The sequence below is a fragment of the Drosophila rhopaloa genome, unplaced genomic scaffold, assembly GCF_018152115.1.
Source record: "Drosophila rhopaloa isolate 14029-0021.01 unplaced genomic scaffold, ASM1815211v1 contig_15, whole genome shotgun sequence".
Taxonomy (NCBI): Eukaryota; Metazoa; Arthropoda; class Insecta; order Diptera; family Drosophilidae; genus Drosophila; species Drosophila rhopaloa.
The window spans coordinates 7,165-27,701 of NW_025335028.1; the positions used below are offsets into that span (position 1 = coordinate 7,165).

Genomic DNA, 20,537 nt, shown 5'->3' on the forward strand with positions numbered 1-20,537 from the left:
CAAAACCCAAGTTTGTCAGAAATCAAAAGGTCACAAGTTACCAATAAATTGTACAGGGGTCTGCACAAACATATTATATTCTTGACATTATACAATATAAGTATCGTGACCCGGAATATCATAAGTCGACTTAATCTTGTAGCTCTCATTGAATTGTTCCGAAAAAGATAAATGTAAGTTTTATAAGATAGGAGATAATTTTGCCTGTATTGTAAAGGCTGTCATGGAAACTGGCCAAATTAAATGAATAATAGGTTTATTTATTTTATAATGGCAAGGCATCTTGAAGCTGTATATTTTTCTTGTAACTAATTGACTTAATCCGATTTCAGCGACTATTTTCCCTAGTGTACGATTCGTGGAATCCGAACTAGAAACCCCAATTCCGGCCCGTCACTCACCTTTCATCCAGACGCATACTGCTGCGACTGATGTCACTCCAAACGGACATGGAACGCGGTCGCTGGAAAATGGACTTGGAGAAGCGCCGGACCGCCGGGGCGGGGGGCAGCTGCTGCGGGGGGTAGCCGGCCAGGTCGTTGAGGTCCTCGTTGAAGTTGACATTGCGCTGCAGGCGGTGGTTGTGGGAGGGGGATGTCCCCGATTGCATCGAATAGCTGCAGGTTTGATTATCGTCCGACATGCCCAAAGCGGTGTAGCTCACTTGGAGGTTCTGGCTCATTTCCTTCGGCAGGGGGACGATTGGGGATATGTGTTTGATACTGAGCAGGTCTGCGAGATCTAGGCCTACATAATTTTGCTTTGGCTTTTCACTGGCACATTGGCCCACTGTCACTGGCACTTTTCACTTTTCCCGGGCATATTTTGCAACCCAGAGAGGCAGCATCTGCACCGAACGTGGACTGCGGACCGAGTATTGCAGACTCTTTACACGAAGGCTTGTTTATTGTCTGTGCTCATGACATGTCCGACACTTCATTAAGCACAATCAGCCCAAACAATTGACTGTCTCGCTCTTGGTCGTTCGATCCCGCTCTCGTCTTCAGCCACATCGCCGTTTTCTGGAACTAAGTGACAGTGATAAATTGTTGACCCGGCGACCTTTCCTCTATCTCACACTCGCCTGCTGGTTAATTGACTGCACCAGACATGCAGCACGCAAAAATTTGCAAAGTTTAAGGTTCAAATACTAAGACGATCAATCAGGCAGCCATTCAATCAAAATCCTTGAAAATCTTTCAAGGAGATTTATGAATTGCTCCCTAGAATACTTGACATTTTTGAAATATTGGAAATTTTGAAATTATTTTGACGTATTCTGTTTAATTTGCAGGTCAAAGTATTTATGTTTTAGCTAATGTAAGTATCCATGCATCTATATAACTTTGAATAATTTGTTATTCTGCTACGGTAAATAATTATTTCTCTAGAAATTCAGTTCCTATACTACATATATACACATATTTAGCTTTAACAACACATAAATAAAACAATATTCTGTTTAAATAAAATAAAAAAAGTAAAACCGAAAATTCAGGGAAAAGAAAATGCCGAACCCTTCTAACAATTTTAAAGTAAATTATAAGTAAACGTTGTGGATTGAAGAAACATCATGTTTATTTTTTATCCGTAGTCTTTGCAATTAATCACATTTTTTCATTATGAGTCCCTAAAATACGACCGTTTTCAGACCCTTTTCATGCTGAATACGAGTTTGGGGTGTGGCGAATAACACCCTTCATCAGCATAATGAAAATACAATTTCACCAAAAAAGACACACCCATACGCACCCCAAAACAAAAAGCTGCAGTTTTGCCAGATGACGCGAACGAGAAATGAACAAAATTAAATTTTTGTCGACTGCTTTAGGGACACTCCCTTTTAAAGGTCCTCTGTCGTTGCTTTTACTGCAGAATTATGTTTTCGTCCATTTTGTGCTATATAAACAAACATTTTATGGTACTCTTTTCGGCTACTTGAGTTTTATGTTTTGGGCAAAATAAAATTTAAAGAATTGGTTGGTTTAAGTGTGTTGAAAAGGCCCCTAAGGCAATTTGCAAGCTACACAATAAGTTGACCAACTAAGTGCCACAATTAACAAATGTGAAGAGTGCTAAACTAGAGCCACGCCCACTTTTTCTTAACCAAAACTTAAGTGGTGCACGCGATTTACCAGCTAAAGTTTCACATAACTAAGACATTAAATGGGCTACAGTCAAGCGATATCAAAGGAAGCGGGATTTTGGGGGGAAATATTTGGGCGACACTGGCAAGGTCATGATTACAAATGTATTTCGTTTAGCATATTTTTTGGGAGCCAGCCAAAACAAAACGAAACATCGACAAGGAGAAGAGATTTTCATCAGTCACACGAGGCCTTCAGAATTATCAAATAATAATATACCTATCCTATATTCTAGTATTTTACAAGACTAAGTAACCTTTTAGTTTTAGAGAGTACAAAACAAATCCTTTTTATTTGTACAGGTTATGAATGACAAAGCCTAGCTATAGAAATTTACATACATCTAAGCTCCTATTCAAGTGATTATACATCAACAATGATTTAATATACTTTTTGAAATAATGATAGTTAATCAAGAGACAAATAAAATCAACTAAAATACAACTAAAAAAAATGTTAAGTGTCCCATTAAACAAATTCCACCCCTATAATTTCCTTATTAAACGAACAGTTCCGTAGTAATCTACTTATAAAACCTTTTGTAACTTTATAGCAATATATATGCACATACATAATAAATGTCTGAAAATAGGCTTCGGCTTTTACTAACTGTAGCTGACCCTAGAACAATTCCCTAGTCAGATATCCAACGCACATGAGCAAAGTTGCCGCCTTATCAATTAATGAACTTTCTCACCCCGAGTCAGGGAAAAAGGAAAACGGCAGAAAAAAGTGAAACATGTGACAATAGTTCCTTCCTTTTTATATCACCACTGAGAACATTTATTGTTGGGGCCGAAAAGGAAATGTCTTTCAAAATGGCTGACAAACAGAACTTCTGTAAACATGCGGGAATTGTTCATGGAAGGCTGTTTGGGGAGCGGACACAATAAAAAATGTGTTAGCCTAGCATGTGTTGGCCATAAATTAAATGGGAAAAAACAAAGCACAGCCCAGACATGAGCCCACAATATACATACATATGTCATCATCTGCGCAACCAGTTAAGGCACTTAACTAAAAAAGTTCCTTTAAAGCGAAGGTGTAACCGCTTTTCAAGAGCGGATAATCCTGCGTTAACAATTTTCCTTAGACCATAAAAATGAGCTTGTGTGATCTACTTTTTTACCCGACCCCATCCAACCTATTTGCATGTGAAATGAATATTCCCCTACTAAGAAAGTGGCCAAAAGTTGTCAGCAGTATCTTACCCTCATCAGCAGCGCTTTGAACTCAATTTTTCCACAAAACATGACCTTTTCGGGCATTGAAATGGTTCAGGAAGGAAGGTCAGATGGTGTACAAAAGGATTCAAATCCTGGCAAGTCTATTAAGTATTTATATAACAATATAATTTTATAACAAAGATGTTTTATAATGTTGGGACAAAGATGTTGGCAGCTTATATAACCAAGTTTTTTAAGCTCGGAAAAATTTGTTAAGTTAAGTTTATTATAAATGTAAAATATTTCCTTAATACTTATTACAAAAATTGGCTTATTTTTATGTTTCATTTTCATTTTAATTTCTTTCATCAGCCATTTCCTTTGATTCGAATTTATTTTGTTTTAAATTTCCAGTAGGGGATAACTTTTCCTTAATTTTTGGCCAGCATCCATAAAAGAGTTTGGTTTTTCTTTTTCATTTATTGTCCGTTTTTGGCGTTCACTCTGCCAAGTTGAAAATTGATTTGTGGGTGCAGAGAAAAAGTTCAACTTTTTTGTGGTAGGGAAATTGAAATTTTATTTCTACTTTGCCTTGTCGTCTTCTCTGTTTGCATTTCGATATGAGAGGAAAAGTTATCCAAGAACCACACATTCGCATTTTTTTTCGCACCTGTCTAAGAAAAGCTTAAAATTAGCAAGTCAAACAAGTTTGTTCTTCGATTTAAACAGATATTCTCTGCCAAATTCTTAACGGCCTGGCATACACTCGCATATTGTTATTACATATTCAAAAGAAAACTTTTGTCCAGCATAAAGTAAAAGTTAGGGAAAAACTTTTTCAACTGGATGAACATTTGTATACTAAAGTTGCTAACCGAAACTGACTTTTAAGTTTACCGATAATTCAATGTCTACAACTTTAAGGCCAAATCAAATTTTCTAAGTCTCACTAAACGAAAGTCTTGCATCAAATTTCAAAGCACGAGAGAAAACGGCAGCAGGAATGACTAAACTGACGGTGACTCAACTCCAAAAAAATCGTGGCAAATGCGAAGTGGAGCCGTCGAGAAAAATCTCCACTATATAAAAGACAAATAATGTACAAACAAACGATGCCTCCTGTTGAGTGGGCGTCCAAAGTCCAACAACAAATCAGAAAAAAAGCCAGAGGATATATATATATGGTTTGGGTTAATACAGCGTGATAAGTTGTCTGTGTAATACATTTAGCACAAACAAACAACCAGCAATCGAGTAAGTCTGGGCACTCAAGCAATTTTTTTTCGACCGCAACCGTCATCACTTATCAGATAAAAATAAGCATTAAGAATTTTTGGAGGTCCACAACAAATGTCAACCACAAATGCTTGGGGCGAAGTAAAGGCAAAAATTTAAGTATTTTCCCAGAGAGAGATTGGATTATATATTTGTCTTTGTGGGAGCTGTTATGCCACAGGAATAATAAGTTAACCAAGGAGAACCATTTATATGTGTGTGCAAAAGTGAGTAAAATAAAAGCCACTTGACTCAGGCTGAATTTCACAAGCTTAACTGTTTTTGCTTTAAATTTTGTGTTCTATAAAATGTTGTTGTATAATTTGATCATTTCTAAACTGCCAGAGGTTTCTAAATCCATTTATGCATAATAAACAAGATTAAAAAAAATATTTATTCACAAAAATTAATTAAAATAAAACTAAATACACACTTAAAAATCCTTTTTCAAATTGTTAAAATGTGCCATTTCTATGGCAAATAAAATTAGCATACTTATGGTCCGTGTTGATTTACCGCAAACAAGCACAAAACACAAGCTCTCATTTAATGTATTTATGTCCAGCAATGCCAAAATGTCATCCAATGGCACAAAACATTTGCTGGACCCTGAACTTTGCCTCATTAGTCAATTATACGAGTGGAGCCTGGCGATGTCATTTGCTGAGAAATTGACAGAGAATGCCAAGTGAATGAAAAAGTCATCAATCTAAAAGTGGGCACAGCTGAATCATCATCAGGATAACAAGTGGAAATTGTCCAACTTTAATTAATCTCAGAAGGCGAGGGAAATATGAATTGGTTAGTCCCTGGTGAGGGAACAGATACTTTGATTACAACTTGGGATACATTGTGCCAGTTTCAAAGTTATTCATTTGGAATGCATGACAATGGCTGCATTGAGACGGCCAGAGATTCACACACATATATTTCATGTAAAAGTTCTATCCCTATCCGACCTTCTTTTTTTTCTTGTCGGCCACAATTTGCAGTGTGGCATAACCGTAGATTAACTCGACCTTTTGCCAGCCCTTGGTCAAAGTCCTTTCTCTTTCCACCGGTGATGGGGCGTTAGCCAGGGATTAGCCTATGCTGTTACATCCCGTTTCCGCCTGCCCCCCGGGAAGGATCCAAAAGTCCCAGCCACGTAGCCACAAAAGTTTTCGCCGCATTCCTCTCCTTGCTGGCCTTTTTGGTGGTTTTTCTCAATTTTGTTAAGCTTTCACTTTTAGCTTTTTAAGGTATTTTCCCAGCTTACCCAGTCACTGAACTGTCCCCCTTCTCTCCTATGTCTTTGTGTTTTTCTGATCACTGCTGCAGGCCCGGGAAAATGAGTGAGGAATTAAATTCAAAATATAACTCATACGACATGTGTGCCGCTCGCCTTAAAGGGCTTTTACGACCCTCCATTTATGGGTCTTTTGCCTTTGGTAAAGCCAATATGAGTTTGTTTTTTACGATATTTTTATGTTCATTATTATTTTAGGTTTTGTGGCTTTTCGATTTGGTTACTCTTTGCCTTTTTCCGTTTGCCTGTATTTTATTTGGCAAACGAAAATTCCGTATAATTTATGGCTGATGCTGATTTTGTTGTCAGCAACATAAATAAGTTAGAAAATTTATTATATTATAATTTGATTATTTTATTATGAACAGAATGCATTCAAAGGAAATGTATTCAAATATGTAAGGTAACCCAAAAGCTTGTATGCAAAATTAAAAAATTAAAGGAATACAAAATTTTAAAAAATCGTTACCACTATCATACTTTTGGCTTAATTAAATTTACTTATGTCTGAATAGACCTATTTAGAACTAAATTATCATAGCTTATATTCTTTTTATTTTGATTAATAAAAAAAGTTATATTATCGAAAACATTTATTTAAATATATACTTAATTTCTTCTTAATTCAAATATGCAAAAAAAAAAGAAAAAAATCAATAAATTATTTTTAAGCTTATCCACACTTTTACCAAATGCATTTTCCGCAAAATCAAAAATGTCTAATGAAAACTAATTTAAAACTGCCAATATTTGTAAACTTACTCAAAAGGGAAAACGTATAAAGTTTAATTATAAAAGTTTCAAAATAGTGAAGTTACGGCTGAGACCTTTGGCAACCTAATTAAACTTTGTTTTCATTTATTCCAATTTACCAAAACAAGCCGCAAAAATAGGACCGCACATCGCCAAGTGGCCTAATGAAAGTTAAAGTAAATATATAATAAACTTAATTGGTATGCAAATTTGCGCTGCTTGGCCAATTTCGACTAAATGGGTGGCGCACAAAATGCGAAATGTGAAAGGGGAGGGGGTGTCTGCGGGTTGACTGCATCGATGGCAGCGGCAGCGGACGGAATGTGTCATAAAACCTAATTGAAAATTTCAGCCACGAACTGACAACAATCTGTGTGTCAGCTGTGGGTGGGTGTGGCAAGAAATATTGTCGGGGAGAAGAGATAAGCAAAATAAACTGCAGCATCCCATGTGCCGTAGCATGAAGCAATTTGCTATGGCCAAAACGAAATGTGTCAAGGCGATTTCGAGGCAGCAAAAAACAACGGCCAAATACCTGCAGGGGCTCTTCACATAAACAAACAAGACAACATAGTTCTGCCAACATATGTAAAAATAAAAATGTTCACTTGAAAATAATTCGCTGGGCTCGGTAAACAAAGATGAGGGACAACGAGGCGGATCGATTTTGGGCGAAAAAGAAGTTCCTTGAAACGCTGCGCACAAAAGTGTGCTATAAAGTTTTAGTTTGCAGCCACGCACTCAAAAGGATTTCTCAGTGCTCTTTTTTTGCTTTGTAATCCTGACACTTTCAGTCTATTTTTTGTAATTCATTTCGTTTTTTATTCCACCATGTACTAATATATTTTCATTATTTTCTCTTGAGCCCAAGGACACACAGTAACTTTCACTTTGCAGCCCTGCTGTCGTTGTTTTATTATATTTTTTGGCCTGACATTTTCCGCTAATTAACACAACAAATCCGACCGTCACGTGGTGGGTGGCCTTGGGTGGCCCTCAACCGCAAGCATGATAATGCCGTTCAAATACGTTTTGATTAATTCGCGAAGGTGACACAGTCGCGCACACCATACCGCATATATTCAGCTCGATTCCACGGATATATCGCTCGGTCGTCGAAGCGTTCTGCATCCAACTGGCAGCACAAACGAACTGAGGCACTGCTACCAATCTTTTTGTAACTGGCTCCAGCAGGCGTCTAAAGTCACGCACCACCAGGAGCAGGACCCACCAAGTGTGCCTGTGTGCGTGCATCCGTGTCTTGGTCCTTCGGACCGCTCTTCGGCGGTGCTCTTTTCCATGTCGCCTCTCTTAAGGCGCATTGAATGCTGGACGCAGTTAACTAGAGTTGTCAAATGGTCGAGTTTGCATAACAAGTAAAGCATCAATCACTTAACAATTATTTTAAATAAGTATATAGTTCCCGTTAGCACAGAGTTTTTGATTTTAAGTCCTTATTCCTTTAAATACTGCAGTACAATTTTAAGTCGTTCAGTTAAGTTCTACTTGACCTCGATTTATAGCTAAAAATATCATTATTAAAATAAAGAAATCCAAAAAGATTAGCTTAGAGACTTAAGTTTGTGATTGAAAATCTTCGATTACTAGAAAATAATTAGGCATAAATATTGCTTTTCATCGAAATACAATAACATGTAACTCTGAGAATACAAAATAATTTAGACTCTTATTTAAATGCTTTAAATTCTTACCAATAAAAAACTTTTTGTCCTGAAAGAAATACTTAGTATTTAAAAAATGTGTGTTTCGCTACTGGGGCATTAAATTATTTTACCATATGATAGGTAATTTTATCTGATATCACTCATTTTTATCAGTGCAACGCCACTACATAGTGTTTACTGAAGCACGTGTTATATAACAAACAAAAGAAGAAACGTAAGAGCAATCCGCTTCTGCTCTCCGGCAAAAAGCGTTACGATTTTTGGTCCCGTAACCCAGAAGAAGGAGAGCAACAAAACAGAATGACAAACAACAAATTTGGCGCCAAAGACACGTGTGGAATCGAAACACGCAGGTCGCCATTCCATTCCACTGAGTTCCGTGTAAACATTGAAGCTTTTCTGTGACGTCAGCAGTGGCCTCATGACGTCAGATGGAAAAGCAAAAGAAAAGTCTACAAAAGTATGAAGAAAAGCACCATCTGTGGGGAATGTTGGGAAAACTGCAAGCGCTGTCAGAGTTCTGTTAAGTTAGAAACTGTTAGGGATTTGTACTTTCCCCTGAGGCATTTTACACTATTTTTATATTTCGGGCACGTTTCAACTAACCACATATAGTGGCTGAGTAAACATAGGAATGGAGATATTTAAACACTTCCAATCATACTAAAAGAACGAAAAGCAAAAATGAGGTGCAGAAGCCACCGACCCCGTCATCAATTCATTTGGGAATTCAAAAACATGAAAGTACAATAGGTTCTCCCACTCTGAACTGCGTATAATGGGAAGCGTATTGATTTCCATAAGTGATTGATGAACCCGAATTCTATTCGGCCCGTCACTAATATATGTATAAACCAAGGTCTATGGACTAAAACAAAAGTGCAACTGACAGCGGCTGAGTGGATGGGTGGCGCGTTCAGGGCACTTCGGAATCCTTCATTCTATATGCAAATCCCCTAACTTCAATTGCAGCCGGTTTACTATCGAAAATGCATTAGAATCCGCTTTAATATTCAATATAATCCAGCTTTAAATTTGGCATAGAGATACTCTTTTGTTGAACAATAGAAAATCGACCGAGGCTTAGAACAAAGGATTGCCATGCTTCACTATATGAAATGTGGTCTTCTGAGCGAAATATAAAGAATCTGTTTGAAACTATTTAAATAAAGTCTGCCTTTATATTGAAACCAGTGTTTTTTTTTAATTTAATAAATTAGTTTAAATTATTCGTGGGTAAAACCAAATTTATTAATTAATGCTTAGAAGAAACTATATATGTATATTAAAATATATTTAAACTTATAAGGCTGATCAACGAACCATTATATAATTTTATTATTGGCAAGAAATTGCCAAATTCGGATAGTTCAGACTTTTTGAATGCTTTTTAACTACAATATTTAAACTTTAGGCCAAAAGTGTAAATTATGCAAAAATTGATTGCTTTAGAGATAAGTGAATAAAGGCTGGTAAAGGCCTTTGAACCAAATTGAGTTTAAGCCCTAATCATATTTGAAATAGTTTGCATTATATGCTTTTAGGGTCTTACAAAAAACTTTCAAAGGGTTTGACAAAGTTCAAAGTTGTCCCTGACTCGATTACACATTCCGGTCAATATTTGGAGCTGCCCCATTGATATGCCAAGGAGCAGGCCAAGCGAATCCTCAACAAACACTGGACCGAAGAATTAGTAAATGGGCTTCTTATGTGCCCATACAAGTGCGTGTGTGAGCTGGAAATTTGTTGTCAATTTCCGGCAATTTGTCGTCGGCAGCAAAATCATTGTGATAAGGGTGGCAGGCGACTAACACATCCTGTAATGGATCCGCCGCCTGGCAACGCAATCAACACGACAAAATATAAAAGTAAATTAGAATGTTAAGATGGGCCGAAAAGAGGGAACTTTGGTGGGTAACTTGTTTCGGCGCTAAACGAGAGTCAAGTGCCAAAGTGATGGGGGAAATGGAACCAGGCCATCGAGCCACTAGCTGATGGCCTAAATGGAGTCTTTCAGTCACCTCCCCCGATGGCAGTTCGCCTGTCAGGTTGCTCCAATTATGCCACAGTTCAAGCGCTCTCTGATTGCTTAATCTTGCCGGAATGCATTAATGTGTCAGCCAGCTACACGTACGCACTTACATAGGCCCGCTTTTGGTGCCAGCGTAATTAAAATGTCAAAACGAATTTACATGCCACATTCCTTCGGAGTGCAGGATTTTCCCAGCTAAAAAAAACCAGAGCCTTGGCCCAGGCCTATCATTTAGTTTGCGGCTTGCCTGACTGTCAGATCCAAGCAATTGGGGGAGCAAGAGAAATGGTCTAACAGCAAAATAGCTGGCCGGACACACAGAAAGATAGCCAGGCAATGATGCAAAAATATTTCAACAGTTCTTTGTATAAATACAAAACGAAAACGAACAGAGATGGCCAGCAAAGACAAGAATTCACTCACGAACAGGCCAACAGGAGCAGCCGGAAAACAAAAAAACAGCTCAAAACATTCTTGACAGGCAAAAGAAAACCAATTTGTTTAAACAACTAGTGCATACCCATTAAAGAGGTATTAGACACTCCCCACTTTTACTACAAAATAACTTAAATAATAATAAGCCTATATAAATAAGCATCCCAATACGTTCTATAATATCTTTAACCAACAGAAAAAACTAAAAAATAACATTTGTCCTTTAATATATGAGAATTTCATTTTCATTTTTAAGAAATAAGAAAAATTCAAATGTTTTGAAATCACATAAACCGATTTTAAGTATCTATTACCTTGAACATGTCATTTGTCTTACCCTGAAAATCGCTTTATTAAAATTGAAAAGGAAGCCTAAAACCCACAAACAGATTATATCCAAGGCCAAAGTCCCTTCCCCACTGCATTTCCATCAGATGTGACCCTGTTGATATGGGAAACCGAAATCACTTGGGACATTAATATAAATAAATTGGCACGCAGTGGCAAAAAATAATAAAATCGTAAAAAAAAGAGATGTCAACAAATAAATGTTTGTGATATTTATAGCCCCCCAAGAGTCATATGAAATGAGAAACTTTAGTGAGGCTGCAAAGATGAAATGTATATGAATTGCAATAGAATGGATTTCTACCTCTGGGGACTGCCGACTGAGATTGCATTTCAGTCGGATGACAGGTATAGGTTGTGCTCGCTCTCTGCTGTCCATTTAAATTTCAAAAATATGCATATGGGTGTATATTAGCAGATACATATTCGTATTTATTTCTGACACAATTTTTTAGGAGCGACGAACACGCATTTATTTGCTAGGGCTTTACAAAACAGCAAAACTTTAAGGGTAAACTGTATTCTGACAGGGGTGTTTTCGTGCTGTTCTTTTATTTATTAGCACGCAAAGTTTTCGGTGTTTGTATTAGTCAAACAAGGAACCAATAAAAAACTAATAATTTATGACAAGAAAGTAAGACAACATAGCGGGGTGTTTTCTCTTTAAAAGCTTAAATTTAATAAGCAAAAAAATTATTATTCTATCGATGAAAACCTTTAAAATAATAATTAAGTCTTAGAAAATAAGGATTAAAAAGGAAATATTATTTACACTTTTATTTATATTCAATACTTTTGTTTAATGTATCCGTAAATACATTTTAGATACATAATCTTTACTCACGCAGCGCTAAGGTCATTTATTAAATGTAATTAAAACATGTAACATGGTAAAAATCAATTTCAGTAATTTGATTTATGATAAGAAACCAGTTTATCTGACCAAATTAATTACTCGGAACAAACTTATAAATAGCTAGCAACGAAAGGGCCAGCACATGATATGCTAAATTAGGAAACTTTTTCCTTGTTCATTAAAGAATTATAAGCTCCTCTGATAATCATGTTCTTGGAAACTATACTACAACTTTAATCTTGCTCATGATACATTTCGAACCTGATATAAGAATTAATAATTTGGCGAAGTGTTCAACCTAAACTAAATATTTTATTTTAGGCTATAAACAATTTTGAGGAAGAGAAACTCCTGATGGTAAGAATTATTTACCCAATTGCTTCGAACTCGCAGCATTCGACACGATTTGGCTTTTTTCATTAGTGTCAGGCTGCCAATGAATCGCAGGACGTGAAAATCGTGGAAAAGCGGAAAACGCAGCTGCTGCCAACTCGACTGGCTCATCAAAAGATTGAAAGGCGGCGCTCGGTAAGGGGAATATTCAAATGCCTAAACTAAATTGCATATTTATTCGAGTCCTGCAAGGGGCTCTTGCTGCCACTGAAATACTGATACCGAGGATAAAAAAAGAAAAGAAGGACGGCTCGCACTGCTGGCATAAATTATGTAACATTTCACGTATTTTCCTTTTTTATTATACTCTTACTTTTTCATTTTTGCTTTCTTTTTTGACGGGTCGTGGCAGTTTCCCGCGAGTCGCGACAATTGCCAAAGCTTCAGTACAATTTTTTGTTGTTTGCCCGTTGTGACTGTCAATATTTGTTTTCGTTCATGTGTGTTTTTTCCGACTTTTGGGACTTTCAACGGAGGCGTATTTTTGGTTACAAATTTTGATTGACACATCAAATTTAGTTTGCATTCTGTCCAGGCCCCAAATACGTCGCGTTCCTTGTCAGATCAATTAACTAAAGCTTCCTGCAAATCTAAAGCCCCAACCACATCCCCAATTCCGCTCCTTCGTGATCTGCGAATCTAAGTCAGCTACAGAAACAGAAACCAAAATAAAAAGGAATCGCAAGTAAAGAAATGGGAGGAGACCCTAGCCAGCTTGCTCAATTATGCAAGGACGAAACGTGCCTGGAACTTGGTTAAAAGATACACCAAGTTACAGCACAAGCCATTTATGATGAACAACATTTTACTTATTGTGGGTATGTTTACGTGCTCAGGCACAGGTGTTTCCACAAACGTGTGTTGCTTAATTATTAAGTTGAACAATTTTCGCTAGTCTGTTACAGCTTTAATTGTCATGAATAAAAAACTTGCCTCTTTAAAATTTGATTCGTTGTTGGCCTTCTCCAACCAAAATTAAGCTTTTGGAATTAAGCGACACGAAGTTGGAAACATACTCATTTCCCAAACAGCTCTTTAAATTGTTGTCAATTTTATACAATCTGATATTACCAAATTAAAAACATTTAAATGTTGTTAAATATTTATAAAACCCATTTTAATGGTTTCGTAATTCTTTAAATTTACTTTTATTGAGAAATCGTTTTTTAAAAGCTTATATTAATCTTAACAATTGCTTAAATAATAATATCAATAGCATCTCAAGCTTTAAATACTTTTGATCACTTTACATTTCAATGGATTTACCCCTTAGGCAAATATTCAGGTTGTTTGAAACCGAATCTCAATTGTCTTCTGTTTGTGTCTTCACTGTACCTACACTGAAGCCTGCCTTGTTGAATTTTGAATAAGACTCGACGCTGGGCCCTCAGATCCTTGGGGTTGGCTATGTAGAAAGTGGCTGGCCCGCTTGGGCTAATTGAACGCCATTTGGTTGGACAGTAATTGATGTATGAGTCAGCCGTGGATATGCCCGGTCAGGCATCTGGGGGATACCGTCTAGGGGGCGTGGCACTTTTAAATGTCAACCTTCCGAGAAGGTCCTTGGACTGCTGTTGTCTCCGTTTCGAAATGTTTTGGGTTTCGCACTGTTCGACTGACAATGCATTTCTGTGTCTTGTTGTTGAAACTTAAAACGGTGGTCCATTAGGAAATTGCACGAGAGATGGGAAAAAGCAGATGAGGAGAGGAGGCGGAGGAAGGGGAGTCAAGAGTTCGCCGAAGGAGCAATGGACCATTGGGTGGGTGTCCTATGCGTTCGTTTACCTGTCTGTATTGACCCAAAAGTGAAGGACACACGTCAGAGGGTTCTCGGGTTGAACTGCCCATGTTGTTTCTCCCTGTGTACACCTGCCACGCCCACTGTCAACGCCTCCCTCGAGAGGAGCCAAAGTGTAAATAAACCCGTTGTTCCGCAGTGCACTTTGTCACAAGTGTACAACAACAGCGAATACATCAAGGAAAATGAAGGAAAACTCTTCTCTATTTATTTTACCGCTTTTTTTTCTTCTGTTTTTGCCTCCTCTTCGATATTGTCGAACACTTTTCCTGGCTGACCAAATGTTTGCTTTCACTTTCCATGGCTATTTTGGTAGCATTTTTATAGACGCCGGTAGAAGAATACATATTCGTGTGGGCAAGTGTAAGAAAAGGGCATAAGTAAATGAACTAACATACTCGACCGAGAACAAAATACTTTTATTTTTAAATTCGAGCCTAAACTTAATTTAATTTTATTATTATTTATTGGATGTAAAATATTTATTTGTTTATTAAAAAATAAATATTTTATTTATTAAAAATAAATATTTTATTTATTAAAATAAATATTTTATTTATTAAAAAATAAATATTTTAAAATGGATTCCGTTCCATGAAAGTGATCTTAAATCAGTATATGCTTTTACTGTGCATTTTTAAAAATTCAATTGACAAACTTTAAGTCAACTATTGGAAGTAGTTCTTATTTCCTCCCCCTTATTTGGCTCATTTCCTTGAGTTTGGGACCACACTCATTACCAAGCATTCGAGTTAAATGCAATTGCGTTCTCAGTTCGCATTTCTTTCGAAACCCAAAACGATTCATTTAATTTTAATTGTTCAAGTGGAAGGAACTCGCAGACAATTGAAACTCTTTGAGGTTTGAGCCACCCAGTGATGCCTTCAATTTGCTGCAAATGAGCTGCGAACAGAGATACGTTTTTTGTTTTCCTAAGTAATTAGAGCCTTATTTCAAGGATTGTTTTTGGATGGCGAGCAAGGAATGCCTCTTAACTGTGGAAAGTCTTGATTTAAAACTCAAGACATTTAATTGCACATTTAATATTATAAATACCTTTTAATGATACAAAATAATTTTAATTTATCAAATGAATTTAAGTTGCTTCTAGCAAAACAAAAACAAGGATTACACGAGTCTTAAAGCCTCTTTAGTCGGAGACCATTTTATAACCTAGCTTAACTTTCAAAGACCCGTCTAAGACAAAGAGCACTTTGCACGACTTAAGCTACTCCATTAAAAACAGCTAACGAAATGTTCAATTGTTTGCCTCTTTTTCATCCAATAACATTCAAAAATAAAAATAAAATTATTATATTGTACCGATGTCCTTTATTGTTATAGCAAATGGCCATAATAAACTTTCCATAAATAATTCAATACTGCAACTAAAAGTTCAACTTAGGTTAGAATTAAGAAAATAAACCACCAATGGGCTTATCACAAAGACAAAAAAACAATTAACCCAATTTAATATTTTCATTATCTTCCAAATTTAATGCCAATTTGGAAAATTAATTACGCTTCAGGTGCGCAGAATAAATTATGCACATCTGCAAATATATTTGTTTATGGTTTTACCCAACCTTAAATACAAACTAATCACACTTCAGAAGCATTTGATTCACATGTTTCAATATGTATTATTTAAACAAACTGCCGAATTAAATTATTTACAACTTCAAATGGTGCCATCACATTTCATGTAAATATTGTACCTTTTGAAACCAAATAATTTAACATGTTGTGTACTTTATTATTCCCCCAAAAACCAATCTGTAAATCCAGCAAATCGAGAAAATTAATAACGCATCAGGTGCGATGAATAAATATTTTTCCGTTTCGCTTGCGTCCTATTGTTTTCCGGAGTCTGTCGGGGCAATTGCCGCAAAATGGCAGAGTTAGCCTAAAATCCCTTTAAAATTTGCATAAATTGGAAGCCGCTGAAATCGGTTTAATGCCGTCAGGATTGTCCTGTCTGCTGGCCCGAATCCTGATCCAATCCGACAATCAGTCGACGGATTCAGTCAGCCGGGCCGCAGTATCCTTCACTTCCACTTGGCTTGGTTCGATTTGATACATATATATATCCGATTTGGTGAGCTGCAGCTCTAGATATCTGTCTGCCCACCTGTTTTTACCTTTTGCGGCCCACGTAATGGCTAAATTTAAAATCGTCTCAGCATTTACAGTCGTCAGTCATCAGTCGCAGTCATGCATGGCCCGTTTGCTAATTAAATTTAAACGTGGGCAGAGGTCCTGCCTCAGCCTGATATTCGAATATATATTCCCCACACACTCAGCCGCACAATGAATTATCTTGGCAGGAAATTGAAAAATTCTTTATTGTTCAGTGTCACAAGTAAACAGCGCGGAGATCCGAAAATTCGAGAATTTGCTCAAGCGAACGCTATTAAATGCATCATTGACCAACAGGCGAGCTAAAATATTTGTTTTGTCAGGGAGAAAGAAGAAAAAATGGCCTGGACAAATCCCAAAAAGTCAAGCGTTGCTCATGTTTTACGCCACATTTGCCGGTACAAAAAAAAGTTGTCAACACAAAAAAGCACACGAACACCACCCGCACACTCACACACACAGTCAAGGACCAGACACAAACACCTTTATACCCACACCAACACCTCCCACAGGAAGCAGAGAGGAAACTTTATTTATAATAGAATTTTCAAGCATGACCATACCCTCCATGACGTCAGGAATATGTAGATTTTGACAACACTTCAAAAACGCGAAGGGCAATATTATGATTAAAGGTAATGCCATTTATAATGATAACAATATTAATAACAATTCATATTCAATCAATTTTTCTAAAATATTGATATATAATATGATTTTATAATAAATGAAAAGGGTTTAAGAATCCTAAAAATATAAAATAACTAAAATTTATCACAATTTTTAAAATTAATTAATTACAAATTTAATCTGTATATAAAAAAGAATTTTTAAATACATTTTATTATTATTAGCTGGACTAAAACATCTCCGTTGATTTAAATTTATTTAAATTTGCATTATGTGTTAGAATTTATTGGCTTACTTTATTCTGTAGGGCATAAAAAGACTCGTTTTGTCTCTTTTAAACTTTTTGGCTCCAGACCCGTTTTATGGCTTCTGATGCTTTGCCTCTTACTGGTTGCCACAAATTGCCTTTTTCGCACGTTGATTGATTTTGGAACTTTTTCTTATGGTAGAACTCCTTGAACCTCCCCGCTAAGCCCCAAAGCCCCCAGCCCCCAAACCATTACAGACATTCGCACAATCGCTTGGGCTCTTTACTTTCAGTACAAAAGTGGTAATAAAACTGCTGCACTTCGGATGGCTCGCAATTGTTCAACTCGGTTCTTGCCTCGGCTGACCTCCATCGATCCTGGGCCACCGCCTATAGTTGTGGCACACATAATTATTTATTTACGAGTGTTCATTCATTGATGAACACAAACGCCGTTTATATTGCTCTTTTGCCCTCAGGCCCAATGCGAAAATGTGAGGGTTCAGGCCGGTTCACCTCGCCTAAAGTGCGGCCTTTCTTTCACTTTTTTGTTGCCAGGTGTAAAAATAGTCAGTGACGTTGCCAAAGTTGGAAAATAGAAAAGGAGCATTCAGGATAGCTGCTGTTTATGCCTCTGTACGCAACGGTTTTTATACAATTATTTATACTGCCAAGAATTCTCATGAAAACAGAATGGAAAAATAAGGGTAGGTGCAAAAAACGGTTGTTTATGAATGAGAATAAGTTAATCAAGACACCATTTGCGCACCATTGTAAGCTATTATTATTTTTAATATAAAATTAATTTAAAATTTTTGCCATTTAAAATAGCATTGTTTTTGAAAACAGAAAATTGTCCTTCTTCAGCTTTAGTCCTCCATCTAGATGTTATTTAAATGTAGTTCCTTGACAATCAAACTATTCAAATGGAAGTAGAATACATTTTTTAATCACCTTTAAGTAAAACATTCATGAATCTTTCAGGAACTATTCTTTAAAAAAATTGCAAAGTCAATAAACTACAATACCCTAATAATATTAGGTCAGTTTAAATCAATTTTCGTTTTATTATCACCCAATAAACTATTAATAATTGTTTGGCTTATCCTTGGCAGCAAATCTCATCCAGCCCTGCATATACATATATTAACTCAATGGGTTAAATCAATGTCGAAACACTCCTGCAGGCTTAATAGCGGAACACCAGGGTACCTAAATATAGAACTGCATGCATAATGCACCCCGTTTTGCAAGCATTAATGGGACAGGAGGACCTCGGAGGACCCTCGGCTGAGGCATGTTCCTGCAGCCCCAGACATATCCATTATTGAGTGCGGAATGGCAACAGCCTGTGGGTGCGTTGTACACAACGCTATTATAATTATAGCCGTATGGATTAAGCCAGCCCACTCCACCTTCCTCGTTAGCCACCGGAGCTACTCGAGGATTAACGTCGGGACTGTTCGGATATGTGAGGAAGCAGCACCTGTCCGACTTGTCATAAAGGGGAACCCGCATAATACGAACAGTAGAGGTCCACAAAACACAGGACTACGGGTTACCCCCTATTAACAAGACTTCATGACTTGGTTCTATCTCACTTTCTACTCAAAAATTATAAAAAAGAAAGCATACTTTATAATGCGAATTTATAGTTTAAAAGATAAGGAAAATATTTATAATATTATGTAAAAACTGATTCTAAACAGTCGATCCCAGGGAAACTTTGATAAAACACAAATTTTGTTCATAGCAGCATAACATAATTAGATTTAAGCTTCAAAAGCTTTGTTCATTAAGAACAAAATTGGCTTGGAATACGTTTAGAATTAAACAATTAGTGCACTTAGAGATTTACGTGAAATAAAAAATAAATACATACCAAAAATTCAATCCTTAGATTAAATTTAAAAGTCTATCCGGAGGTCCTTTACAATAATAAGTTATTTTAATTATTTGAATTATTGATTTCAAAAACTCTTTGTTATATTTTCGAACTATACAATGTATTTAGTTAAAGACTAAATGATTCTTAACCATCTTTAAGGAAATTAAAAGAATTGTCTTGTATTATCCCTTGAAATTCAAAATAACTTTGAATAGAAAATATGCAATCAGCGTGAAACAATATGCCTCTAATTTTGATAAGTACCAGGTAGAATATTAAAAATTTGCAGGCAGCACTGCAGTTGAATGTTAGTGAAAAAGGAAAAACGATCCGAGAAGGAAGCGATTTACATAAGTTATTATGGCAAACCACACAAGTGTGTCGGCTCACGTGAGCGATGTGTCCGAAAGATGTACAAATGTAAATGGAGAATGTCAGAAACTGTATTTCACAAACAGGCCCTTATTATTTTCCCTTATACGCGAATGTATTCCCCTCTGGTAAGCACCATAATCAGCACTAATGGACACGCTGAAGTATTTTCACGAAGGCTAAAGCTGCACTTTAGTTGCGGAAAAGCCAAGACAAGTCAGAGCCCACCTATCAGGTGCACAGATTTTTCTTTCTCGCGTAAAAATTGTGTTAAACGTGCGAAAATCAAGTAATTTGCCATTACGCAGCATGGAAAAATGCTTCTACCCTTGATTTTCTCATTTTTTTTCTCAAACTTGTTGAGAAAATTTCTGGTTGTTGCTTTCATGATTTTTGTTGTGGGCATTTCACCACTTATATATAATGAGAAAGTCTTTGGGCAGAAACCCTTTCTTAGAAAAGGTAAACAAAGCCCTAGTTAGCTTCATTCAAAAATGTGTGCGTATTTTCCAAATCATTTCAAGTGCGCACAACCACGAAAGTTGTTTGGGAATTTGTTTGCTAATGAAGCCGAAGTGGGTTGTATAGGGTACGTTTAAGTTGACCGTACTCTGACCTTTATTACCAGGTCGGAAATGTTATATTTGTCCCAGAATGCGGACAATTTCATCTGTTAACGGGGCCCAACAAATTGGCAACTTACTGCGCTCGAACGTGAGGTCATTAAAATCACAAATTCCACAGCCATTTGGAGGGGCAATTAAATATTCTTGGGTTAGACCCTGGCTTGAAGGTCGATTTAGGCCATAAAAGTGTTGTATTTAAGGACTCATAAATCATGATCTCGCTATGCTGTCGTCAACGTTCTCAAAACAACAGCGTAATTGCCGCGTAGTTATTAAATATTTCACATAAAAAAAGGGTTTCTCTGAAAAGGTATACACAGTGTTAAAAGCCTTTAAGCCGAGAGCAAAACGGAATTCTTTAAGAGGACAGTTGGCATCGGGGATAGCATAAGTAAAGTAACAAAATACGGCATGCCCTAATATTAGATTATTGTGTTACTCTCTTTTTACGACATAATA

At 36.6% G+C, this 20,537-nt stretch overlaps 1 protein-coding gene across 1 annotated transcript; it reads right to left on the reverse strand.

Annotated features, from left to right (window-relative positions):
* Positions 1-401: 401 nt before the first annotated feature.
* LOC108044797 lies at positions 402-7,765 on the reverse strand (the record flags this gene model as incomplete). The annotated part of the gene is made up of 2 exons (XM_044456646.1): positions 7,703-7,765; positions 402-1,028 (listed from the first exon to the last, which is right to left on the reverse strand). A coding segment is annotated over exon 2 (281 nt), but the record flags the coding sequence as incomplete, so codon positions are not given.
* Positions 7,766-20,537: the final 12,772 nt, after the last annotated feature.